We start from the raw sequence: 13,165 nt of genomic DNA on the forward strand, positions 1-13,165 counted from the left end.
CACAACACTTGGATCATATCAACACCAACCTCCACTATTATAGATACTGTTAAGATGGAGGCAGATGAATGGATTAAGAATTAAGACATTTTCTGCCTATAAGGAGACACCATCTAAAGAGAATGGGAGAAATGTACATAGCATCTGGTAACTAAAGCACTATTCTCACATTAATGTTCTTACTCTATTAGGAGAAATATTGAAACAAAGACAACATTTACAACAAACCACCATGCAAATACCTCTAGTATGCACAGAGATTGATTGAGCTTTTGATATTCATTTATATACACATACAAAATATCTAATTATTTTTATATGTGTGTATATTAGAACTTCATTGTCAGATTGTCTGAATAAAAGCAGACAGGAAAAAGCAAATACTTTTGTAGAAAAAGACAAACCCCAAATTAATCTCAGAAACTCAAACAGAGGTCATTGCATTTGGGGAGGGGGAAAAAAAGTGCATATGAAGACGTGAAATCTCCTAAAGTCAAATCAGTTCCCATATGCTTATACTATCTCTTTCTCTATTAATTAGCTTGATAAACACCCGGCAAATTCATTCTATCTGGGATAACAAATGGTTATTGGTTTGGTTAGCAGTACACTGTTATGTAGTAGTGTGAACACCTAAGACTCCCCATGTGCTTCTCACTCCCTCCTCCAAAAGCCACTCTGTCAAAGCCAAGATGGACCAAGGTACAGGGACATGAGGACTTGGTTCATGAATCAAAGCCACTAACTGTGGGAAGGAGTTAATTTTTTGCAGTGAAAGTTTATATTGTCTATGTATTTTGTAAAGACTAAGGCTAAGCTCTGTCACTGTGGTAAGGTAGCTCAAAACATACCAGGTGTGTTAGCCCAGCAGGAGGTTTAGGCAGAAGAATGACTAATTCAGAGATGTAGACTGGCTTGTGAGTGGCAGCACTGAACAAGTCAGCCTTGACAACATAAAGGAGGCTCTGGGAACAAGAAGCGGCAAAACTCCAGGCTGAGTTTGCCTAGCAGATATGTAGACATCATTTTTTTTATTTCAGCATCCAAGTCCTTTTCTGAATGTATCTGGAACATCTTGTCCAAGAAAACACACAGAACACCCAGGAACGAATCTCAGTGTGTGTCAACTTGGTTAATCAAATTCCTAGGAGAATGACATCAAACCATCCTTATCGTTCTCAACAAAGAACATTTACAGTTTCTAATCCTGCTTCTTTTTTTTTAAGGGTGAAAATGGTAAAGCAGACGAACCGCAGAAAGCGGAGGGCAATAAGAAAGTAGAACCTGTAGCAAAGCAACAAGGTCAGTAATAAGCTATTTATGAGTATTCAAAGATTATCTGGACAAATTATATGTACACTACATAGGGCTGGAAAAAAAACTTGCTCTTTTTCAAAATGCCCTGCTAAGTGCTGATTGTGAGGTTTATTTGTGGAAGAAATTAAGAACACTGAATTCCCACTGACCCCAGACCAATGATTTGGTACAGAAATACAAGCACTATCCAACAATAATAAAAGGCAAAAAGGTTTCAAGCACTTCAGTCCCTTCATGAGCTTGTCCACTTGAATCAGCTAGTCTAACAAAATCTATTTCCTCTTGCTGTAAGCCAACTTCTTAGAAACCTTACTTTAAAATAAAGGTATTTAGTTGCTTAAGAAAGAAAACTTCATATTTTTAATGTCTCTTTTGGGTATACTTCTCACATGTATTAAAAAACTACAAAGATGAGACAGACCTTAGATTATCTGACATTCAAATCTTTCATTGAACAGCCATTCAAAACTTTTTCAAAAAAAGCAACACCATTAAATGTATTTTAATATTTTGTATATAAAATGTTATATTTATACCATCACCATTCAGAACACACTCAGGACTAGAACACAGAGTTCAGAGAAGTAACACAAGGTAATTATTTGCCTAAGCAGCTGATTGCTGAAAACAGTGGCAGCTGGCCATGGCTACTCTGCCCCTCTCTTCCCCCACCTCGCAATAGCCAAACCTATTTTGCTTGTACCAGAGCCAGAATGACTTCTGCAGCAGCTACCAAAACAAAGGCTCAGGACGGGTGAAGCAGCAGCTATCACTGGGCCCCCTCTTCCTTCCCTCATGGCATCAGTGGTACAGCCCTTTCTTTTCTCCATCATTCAATACTAGAGAAAAACAGCAAGTCCAGTTTTCCTGTAAACTCATGCTTTTCATCTGGGAGAACAATTCAGGTTAATTTCACTGGAGCAGCAAAACAAAGGGTGAAGAACCTCCAGCTTTCTGGATAAAGATGACTTAAGGAAAAAGAAGCAGCTGGAAAGACTACAAGGAAACTTGCATAATACTTACTGGTGCTTTGTGTGACTGTAACAAGTGTCACAATTCCTTTCCTCATATAATAAAACTTTAAACAAAGTCCATTTAATGCAATTATCTTGTTATATAATGGCTGTAGCACTGAATCAAGGGAAAACAAAACCTGACATAAATTAACTGTAGCAATAAGCCAACAATGGGAAAAATTAAATTTGATGTTTTGTGGCTTTTTAGCAACATTAAATCACACATGCTAACACATGACATAATGGAGTATCATTATAGAATATTTTTACAAGGTTTTACAGATTAATATAGTTTATGAATCAATTTTTTGGGATACTAAACTACTTATTTTTTTCCCACATCTAAAATATAAGTGGTAGCATAGAAGCAACTACCTCATAAATTACTTTAGGAAAATATAATAACATAGTTAGGCTCTAGGTTTGAGGGTTTCTTATTCCATAGTGTATATGGAATTTCCGGAAGGTGCTTCAAGTCTCATTTTCAAACATCCACAAGACAGTTTCTTCTTTTGCATGTGGGTGTTAATGAGGTAGACAGACAACAGCTATCCAAGCCAGAGAGTTTACACAGGCACAACACCTCCGGAAAAAATTATGAATTACAGCAACATGTATATAAGTGCTCACCATCCAGGCTGAATAAGGAACTCCATTGTCTCTAGGTAGAAAAGTGAAGCTGGTCTCAAGCGCTTCACAGGAAGGTCTAAAGACATCTGTCAAACTTGGTGAACTTTGTATCAGACCTAAAGCCACGCGTGCAGAGTACCTGTGGGCAAGCAGAGGACAAGAGACCAGAGAAAGCATTTTGTGGTGTACATACAAATTTGGAGATAATTTTTAAAAGCACAGCCAAGGCTCAGCCAACACTATCTTCCTCCCTTTCTTCTTACATGGCCAAAACCAGCCATCACCTTTTCCCTTTCTCCTAGCACTTCACAAAGCAACATGATGTTCCCAGCACAGATGAAAACTCAGCAGGAGGCACAACTGGAGTATTTGGTTAAAACTTGGCCACTTACATCACTCAGCAACACCTGGTACTTTTGGCAGCTTTGTTGGCTACTCATTGCCTCACTTCTAGTTCCTCAGTTGCCCTCTCTCTCACTAGCTTGTTTTGTAATTAATTCTCTGCAAAATTAGTTCACTCTGTAATTAATTCTCTGTGCTTAGTCCACTTGTTCCATAATGGATTCATTTTTTAATTTATTCCCTGCATTTCTTTATGTACTTGACAAAGTGTGATTCACCTAATTACAGGTCCACCATGATATTAAATCCAATTGCTATAGTTTCTTTGCATATTTACCATCTCCCATAACTGACTAGTTATACAAATCTTTCACTTGTTTTACACACTGTTGTTCAATAGCTCTGTCGGTGGTTACTTTATTTAGAAGGCCATTCTCTGTATCACAAGTTCTTTCATCCTCCTAGCAGATCCTTCCAGTACGATTCTTTTCAACTCATCCATTTTCTTTCCTCTAAACACTCTCAGCATTACATTTAAGTACTGCTCTACTAAAGTTTGTCCTGCTCTCCTTTTTATGTTTCCATCACTAGAAACTGGACTGTTTCCAATATTCTGGGGTTTAGTCTTCCTACTTCTACTATATCAACAAGTGTCTCAAAGATTTTTTTCAGATTCATAGACATATTTATGCAGCTCTTTATTAAAGTCCATATTGACATCACTTTGTTCTTGGTAGGATCTGAGTGAGAAAACTAGACTATCACATTTCTGTACTTGCTACAGTTGCACCTCTGGATCATAAAGTAGACAGAACCTCTCATCTGGGAGATTACCATGTTAATTTCCCCTGATATTTAGTATCTTCATAGCTTAGGTGCTTTGGAATGTACCCAGAGGATATATACAAGGTCATATACCTGCCTGAAAATGAAATGCAAGTGCCATTCTAAATTTTGGTGCTTTTGACAGAGCCAGAAAATCTATATCCTAAATAAGAAGCCCAGACAGAGTTTAAAACAACAACAACAAAACCCACACAACATAAAATCCCCAATCAACCAAGAATGTTAATGAACATTCCTGAACATGTAGCACCTCAAAGGAAGCGCTGCTCAAAAGGAACTTCAGTCCACTCCAGACTCTGTCCTAGTGAGTACGCTTCTGTTTAGGTACTTGAGGAACAGCCATTTTTCCACTAAATATTTGACTAAAAACAGAAAAGCAGCAGAAGCTGCTGATAGCTGCCACCTTTCATATATTAGCCTAGCTGTCTTACCTCTACTCTTTCATAACAAGGGAGTTCAAGACCTTATCTTTCACATTCCAATAGTTCCCTAACTACCCACATAAAGTCTAGACTAGAAAGATGTGGGAGGAAATTCTGTGGCCTTCCTAATTGATGGGTCATCATACAGAAGAAAAGAATGCAAAAACCTGTGACGTCTGAGAAGATAGAATACAACACAGAGCCTGGAACTAATCTAGAAGTTAACTGAAACACTAACCTTGTAGGAGGAATGAAGACCTTTGATTTCATTATATATTTATATGACAACATTGTTGAACCTTTAAAAAAAGGAAAAAATAATTCTCACAACAGGTAGTTGACCCTATCACAAATAAACAAGACCCAGAACCAAGACTTCCTCTTCTCAGAGGAAAGCTTTGACCGCTAGCTGCTATATAAAAGATGGTCACTCTCTCTTCCTGTAGATAAAAATAAAGCAGATATATTTACTGAAGGTAACAAAAGCCTGTTGCTGTGAAACCCAGGCTAATTTCTGCTAATTAGGCATCAACTAACCCTATGTGTACTACAACTGAGTTATAAGCTCCTGAGAAGGGACATCTGAATTAAATATAAAATTTCTTAGCTAAAACCTTTGCCTCTATCTGACTCAAGCTGCTTTACAAAACCTGTCCCCTAGTACCTCAAAATCTGGAGTTAAATAAGTTCTTTGTATTTCAAAAAATACAAATCAAGTACAGCATTTTGATATAATATTCTGCAACTCAATGAACCAAACCTGCCAATGCAAAGAGACTTTTAAATAATAATCTTATTCTTTGTCTTCTTATCCTTTATACTCTTCACTGGCACTCATTCAACAGACAGCTATTATTCCCATAAAATGTATTTTTTGAAGATTACCAAGAACCTGAATATGTTTAATCAGCTTGTTTCCATTCCTGCTGATGTGAAGTCTTCTAATTCCTTTCAGATCTTCATTTTTCACATGAGTGACATGGCTAGGAAAACAAACCCAGCCTCTTCATACAAGCTTTCTTTCTTTACATGGAAAATAAACTTTTATAATACTTTCATTAGCCACTAAAGTTGAGGATTGAGTTAAGATGGACTTACTTACTGATTGTTTTATTTCAACCCCACTGATTTCTGAACACTTTTCCCCTGCACAGAGCATTTGTTAAAAAAAAATTTGCTGGGAAAGTCACCAAGGTGTGTATTTTGTAATGTCAGAACAGAAGCCTCTTCTATCCTTCATCCATTGGTTTCCTGTGTGTTTATTTTTCTTGACATCTTCATGACCCTATAGCCATCTTTCAATTATTTATGGACATAGATCAAGAACAGCTCTGGGAGGCAAGGACAATCAGGCAAATTATTAACTATGTCAGAAGTATCCCAGGAAGTTCGAAGATCAGTTGTCTCATTCCCACGTTACTGCTTCAAATGCAAAGTCAGTCTTTACTCCTGCTATTTAAAAGTATCTGTTCTCTATGTTATTTGACAGGTGATAACATTTAAGGGCCTATTTGAGACTTCTAACCTATTTTGAAACTTTTAATAGTTTTCAAAGAGAGGAAATAACAAAAAATCAGTTTTTAAGTACTTAGAATTAAATTTGTAAGGGATATATGTCACTGAGCTAGCTAAAAACCGGATTACTCAAACATTAGCTGCTCTGCCTTTAACCAGCAAGCCCTACCCCTGCCTTTAAGCAATGCTTCCTATTTCAAACAATGCTGTCTAACCTCAAGTATTACCTTGTACCACTGAAATTGCATACATAATTTTTTGTGTATTAACTATTACAGTTTTATCATATAAGCACAAACACCAACCTACACAAAGTTTTCAGGCAACCATTAAATATTCGACAGAACAAAGATAAAGTATCCCTTTATCTTTGACTTTTTCTCTCCCATTACTATTTCTCTTCTGTGTTTCTGCCAAATATTGAGAAGCTGATCAAGACAGTTTAGGCCAATCAGATTTTCAGGACTTTTTTCTTTACTGAAGGAATACAGAACAACAACACTCCATTTCTTTAAATAAAAAATACCTAAATTAATCCTGGTAATAAACATCAGAACTGAGTGCTAAGGTTTACAACTGTATTACATACATAGCAAGTAAATAAACTATATTTAGTATGACACTATAATTGTGAGATAATATAGCATTTTTTAAGCACCAGTATATTTTAAAATGCCTACTTTAAAAAAAAAAAAAGTCACTCAGGAGTTAGCAGTAGAAGAAAGTAATTGACAATAAATTTATTTAATATAAAATACATACTACACTAGAGTGTTGTGATAGAAATCCTGTTTTCACCAAAGAAAAATATACAAGCAAGTCAACATTTTGTAAATGGTCCTGTAAAACAATATATTGTGGATTCAAAATGAAGGAAGACTATATCAGATAATGATCAAGTTATGGTAAAATGTGCTTCTGTATAGTCAAAAGAAGCCCAGGAAACACTTTGGGTTTTGTATGAGGACCATAAGTAACAGCTAGCCATTAAAAGTTCTGCCTTCACATATGCACACAGTCCAGGAAGAGAGGGGAAGCATAGTTAAAATACTGGTCAAACTTGCTAGTACAAGGTAATGAAGCTGGCTGGGAATTCTGGGGAAGAAAGTCTTCCCTGTCTGAAGCATGGCAATGCAAAAACACTTGTTCTGTACTCAGGAATACATTTAACTGCTACTATCTATCTTCTGACATTTATTCATGTCTTTATTGCCAAAACTTAATCTTTGATTTGACATTTTATTTCTCTTCACTTTTTGCAATAAGGATAATGAGTTTGTGATGCCAAAGGCCAGTTATTATGGCTATGGAATGTGTAGCTGGACATAACTGATCCAAGAAGTAGAACTAAAGCTATCCTAGTGTCTGAGAGATTTATGTTATTACTTTCCGGAAGAAAGTCCCTTCAGACTGGTTGACTGCTCCAGAGGCACACCTCCTGATGCTGAATAACCAGGAAGGCTGGCAATCTCCACAGCACAAAGGGTTTTCTTTCCTGTCCCTAAGACTCTTTCTGCTGTTTGATTGGACAGAATCAGGGGTCAGATAGGAGAAAAGAGCCTGCTTGCTCAGGCAAGAACAGCAGGCTGGCAGCTCAGCACCTTGGTCTCTACATTGACCTTTGGAGAGAATAAGAGGAAGGAGCTGTCCTAGCCAAGCTGGAGAGGTGCTAATTGCCTTTTGCAAATCTAGGGCTTTGGAGAACACCAGTAACAGCAGGAATAGGACTGGGAAGTAGAAGAAATGATTAATTAGTGTAAAATGACCGACTTAATCTGTCCTTCTGTTTGCTACGTACTTACTATGTTAGGAAATAACATTTTATACTCTACTGGTGGAAGGATCGTGAAAATATTCATGGCCACAAGGTAACACTTGTCTCAGTGGATCCATGAGGTTTTAGAGTCCTTTGCTGACATTGCCTATTCCCAAAAGATAAGTCAGCAACACCTCCATGAGGCTAGGCCTATGGCAGAGATTTTTGGATCCACCAATACTTATGTATGCTTAGGAGTGAAGGCTTTAGATGAATCAAAATTATTATGGCAAGAATGACAAACCTGCAGTGCTGTGTCCTGGTATTGACAAATCTGCCTATACCAACAGGTTCCTCTGTGGGAAAAGGTCCTTAGGACTAATGCCTATGGTTTTAGGACAGTGTACAATGCTAAATTTTAGAAACATGATAGTGGATTTGGTCCTACATGAACAGGTTTAAACTAAAACAAACTTCACCAGCTCTTCCAATGTTATGCTTAGTGTCACAATATTCTGCTTTTTGCAAAGCCTGAACTGATTTCATGTGATTATTACACAGTTTTAATAAAACCCCCAACATTCAGCCTTTTGAGTTGCAGAGAAAAAAAACCCCTAAATTATCAATCAAAAGGGTCTTAAAACACATAGATAAGTAGAAAGTATTCTCTTTTTTTGCTTTACTGCAAAAATGGCAAATACTCTGCTACAGGCTGTTCTGCAAGTGTGTGTGTGGCAGTAGGAAATCAAATTAATTTGGAAAGATTTTCAAGGGTCTCTGTCCAAAACTCTGAAGTGAATACTAAAGATAAAAACTTTTTTATGGAAACATGAACAAGGGAGCTGAGAAGCCTCAGAGTAAGTTGGATATATTCCTCAACATGCAAAGATCTTCTAGCTGCTCTAACCTAATCCTGCAATACTGTTTCAATGTTGTTTTACTGAAAGTATGAAAATAGTGGACAAGAATAAGCAATGAAGATTTAATAATATTAACTTTCAGCTGGGAGCGTCATCAACCTGACTAAGATAACACAGGTAAAAGACCGACATCCCACCCATAACCTTTTTTTATTACTTTTTTGCCTGGCCTACCTCTCTTCTGGAAGAGCAAAGACCTGTAGAAAATGAGAAAAATCTGAAAGACTAACAGAGAGAAATGAATTCGTCTTATAAACTGCATCTTGCTCCTTGCTATCCTAGGCAGATCACTGGTATGATAGGATGTCAGTCAGCCTCTCAATTTAACCAGCTAACTTTTCGAGGGGTTCCATTAAACAGTGTTTTGTCCACAAAGCTATACTTCCACAACTGCTGCTTTTCCTTCCTACCTTAAAACAGAACCCGAAAAACTTATACCAACTGAATTTTAAATTATATTATTCTGATAGGGAGGCCAACTCATCTAGAATATGTAGACACCAGTGGGCTGCATTCCTCAACTCCCACTACTAAGCTGGCAGCTTTACCAACCCCTATTCCAATATAATGGAAATGGAAATAATTCAGGAAAACTCAAATCATGTATTTTGTCGAGTAAGCATGGATCTATCTGTTTTGAAAATTGCTTTAGATGTTAGTGCCTTGGCATAATTCTGCCTCCTTTTTCTCACTCATGATTTCTTTACCATGACCAAAGTTACGTAAAGCAATAGAAGGTTTCTTTGTTGTCCTATAAGCTTTGCCATCTACATGACAGATTATCATTTATTCTAGAAACCAATTGTTGTACTCTAAACGTTCCCTAAAATGACTGCCACATTGTTCTTAAAGGCATTCCTTTGGCACTGGTCTCATAAATCAGCGGGATATGAGCTGGAGTTAAACACTGAGGAATGACTAAGTTTTTTAAATGTGACTACACAGACAGCCCTCACAATTTCATACAGAAAGAGACAACTAAAACTTAACACACAGCTGGCAGTGTTGCTAGTCCATGATATCCTAATCCTAATGCAAATAAGCCCTGTGCTGGTCCTGAAGATTTATGAACTCTAAAAACTTGTGGACGTTTGGAATATTCATGGAATTACAATGTTTTCCATCAGTTGAAATCCAGTTAGCATTTAATGGTCAGTGTGGATTAGACCTCAGACTGAATACCTTGAGAGTATCAAGCAGGCTGAGAAACCATTTTCCTTCTCTGATGCGATGCTTATGTACAAGCACCATATTTTTTTAACTTTGTGATCTACCCTTCCCATACACATGTCATTGCAGAGATGTATTGTCTTATTCAGGAGCTTGTTACTCTAAATAGTGTGTCTGCACTGATGTTTTATTTCAGATTAAAATGTTCTTTTGAAAAATAGCTCCTGATTACCCCCCCAGTGTGCTCTGTTTCATCACCAAAAAAACTCTAGGAATGCATAACTGGATTTCTTTAGAATAGAACTAAACCAAAAGAAGCACTCCATGAATCAACCTGATTTACTTGAGCTGCTGATGGTCATTCACTTCAGAGGATCACCATAAACCTGGTTTGAAATACAGCTGCTTCAGTCATGGCTTCGATGCCAGACCTTTAACACCATTTCACTGTTCTGATTGTTCCTATCAGGTTGTATTCTCTGTAAGTGTAGATGCAACTAGGGGCAATTACTATGACAAAGAAAATTCCCAAAGCAAGATAATTGCAGAAACGTTGAGATTAGTCTTGCTGTCACTCTTGAGACTTTTTGTCTGGGGGAGTCAGGGCAAGGAGAATTGGGAAACACAAACCATGAATTCAGAACGGAGCAGAAACCACAGCAAGTGCTGAATATTTTGGCTCCTGCATCTTCTTTTCTGCATCATGTCACGTTGACCACAAAAACCACAGGAGGATTGTGTGCCAAGGAAAGCAGAGTCAGTAGCATCATTTGTAGAGATCCTCTGATGGAAGGGTTAAATAGAATTTTAACAAGTTAAGGTTCAGTAGCAAGACCCACAAATTAGTTATAAATAGGTCCAAATTCCCTTTATTTTCTGTAATTGCAGATCCTCTGCCATTTTCTTACAGAGGATGTCTATGAATATCCTAGGAGAAATACATTTTATTTCACTATGAGAATGTATTCACTGTGCTAGAAGCCTGAATCCATTTTAAAATTCCTCCTCCCTAAAAAAACCAAAAACAAAAACAAAAAGTATTTTTGACTGGAACTCCTAGAAAAGCATTTTGAACCCCTGTAATCAGTCAGAAACTCTTTCATCCTTTCTTGAACCTTCCTGGGGACAGGAAGAGCACCCACCCTGTTTGGAGTCCTCACTTCCCAGCATGTGTGCTATTCTATACCTTGAAAATTCCCTGGCAGATTCTTCAGGTAAGATGAAACATTCCTTAGTGTCATATTTTCAACAGATTTCCTCAAGATAGTACTGCAATACTAACTGCTGAAAAAAGGAAACAATAATCTGCATTTCCATGAAGTGGGCAAGACACTGTTATCAATTTAAGCCATAAATTCTATCAAATGTCAGAGTTTTAAATGGAATTCCTCACAAAAATCTTCCCAGTTTACAGGTGATAAGTAAAAACCCTGTAGACTGTCTCCTCATACTCAATAATGCTACATTTCTCCAAGGGACTGTTTGAAAATTAACTCCTAATCTTTCCTAAGTCTAAAGCCAGATATGTTCTTCCCCAGCATGCTGGGGAAGATGGATTTCTTTGCTTTCTCTTCGGTTCCTTGTCTGACTCTCGTTTGAGTATTTGTCATCCACAGATACCTCTGTCTAGGTCTTGTCTTTGATCCTGTTTAAGATATTAATTCCTGTAAGAGTAGCAGGGCTCACACAGGGCATTCTCACTTCTTAATCTAAATACTAAGAAAAAATAGTAGAAAGACCCCACTGGTCCTGTAATCATTTGTCCAACTGGTAAAAGTCTGAAACTCAGCTCAAGAAACATTGTGTCTATTCTTAACAGACCCCTGAAAGAAAATATTATCCCATATCTGAATAAATGATAGTAGAAGAGTAGTTCGATTTATCAGGTGCTGTAAACAAACTGACCTGCTGTCCTTCACTAAGTTTTGTTTCAATGCCATTTCAAGCAGCCACCTTCCAGCTGAGCAGCTTAACAATCCAGTGTTAAGAGCTTTAAGTTTGCTGAGAGTTCAAAGGGGAACTGTTTATACCACTTTGAAATGAATAACAACTCTTTAAATAAGGAGATTAACTATCAGAAAACTAATTGTACAGTATCTATTCAAAATACTCAGGGTTTGATTTTCTTTGAGCTGTCTTGAATTTAAAATAAAGCATTTGCAACAGGCTTTTGATTTATTTGCTATGATGTTTTGCAGCCAAGTTTTTTCCTCTATAAGCATATTACTTAAAGAATTTATGAAGGCTGAGTTTCTTCCTCCTTTAAGCAAAGTCTCAGACTGATGAGAGCTTTTAAATTATTTTTCAGCATGAAAATTTAAAATAAAGATACAGGACTAATTATAAAAATTAATCACATAAGGCTACTTAAATGGCCAGAGACTATATCATTTGTGTAGTTTGTTCCAAACCCTGCAAACTTCACACTTCAACTCCTTTAAAAAAAGTTACTTGTAACAAAAATGAAGAAATAGACTAGCCAAAGTTCTACATGCTCATATCCTTAATGATGTATTTCAGTCATAATTTACTCAGCAACAAACAGTACTGTCATGGCAGCTGAAGCAACAAGAGATTTAATGTAATTCAAACACTGCAGTATAAATAATGTCATTAGCATTTCTATGCATAAGCAAATAAGCTACTCTTCATTTTCTTTCTGTTTTTCTCAAGGCATTTCTGGGCAGATCTATCTGTCCTCTACATATTTTTTTTTTTTTTTAATAAGCACCCACTAATATTCTACAATATTGCATGAGTTCTTGTCACTTATAAATATAGAAGAGCTCTGTATTAACTGTTGTTGAGCTGGCTACAGATGCATCTAGTTTAAAAACCACAAATAAGTTACATATTCTAAAAGTTACACTCATCATAAACATTCTGTGCAGCTGGCACTGAAATAGATCTATGCAGAAAATTATTCAAAAGTCAAGTGCCAGAATCAGTGTCATGTACTGCTTGTCCACTGAAGAAATAATGGTAGTCAGCTGTGATTCCTCCAAAAGTATTATTATAATTCTTTAAAAATCAGTGTTCAACAATTAAAACCTTTTTTTCTAGATACAGTACCAGAAAAAGCACCTGAACCTTCAAAAACTGAAAAATCAACTGAACCAGCTCAGACAACTCAACAGGAACCACGTCAGCTCAATGATGGGAAAGAAGACACTAAGTGAGTAAATTCAATTTAAAAATTTGAGGCTTTTTTCTTGATATCTTGCCTTAACA

The 13,165-nt window shown here is 36.8% G+C and overlaps 1 protein-coding gene across 1 annotated transcript in view; it reads left to right on the forward strand.

Moving 5' to 3' along the window:
* The window catches only part of CNGB3 (cyclic nucleotide gated channel subunit beta 3), a 91,640-nt gene that overhangs the window by 25,733 nt on the left and 52,742 nt on the right, over nt 1–13,165 (forward strand). Inside the window, exons 2-3 of the mRNA XM_080381862.1 lie at nt 1,227–1,302; nt 12,998–13,109. Coding sequence (XP_080237988.1) covers nt 1,227–1,302; nt 12,998–13,109 — 188 coding nt within the window. The remainder of the gene's footprint in view (nt 1–1,226; nt 1,303–12,997; nt 13,110–13,165) is intronic.

The sequence above is a fragment of the Falco punctatus genome (assembly GCF_963210335.1).
Source record: "Falco punctatus genome assembly, chromosome: 3".
NCBI lineage: Eukaryota > Metazoa > Chordata > Aves > Falconiformes > Falconidae > Falco > Falco punctatus.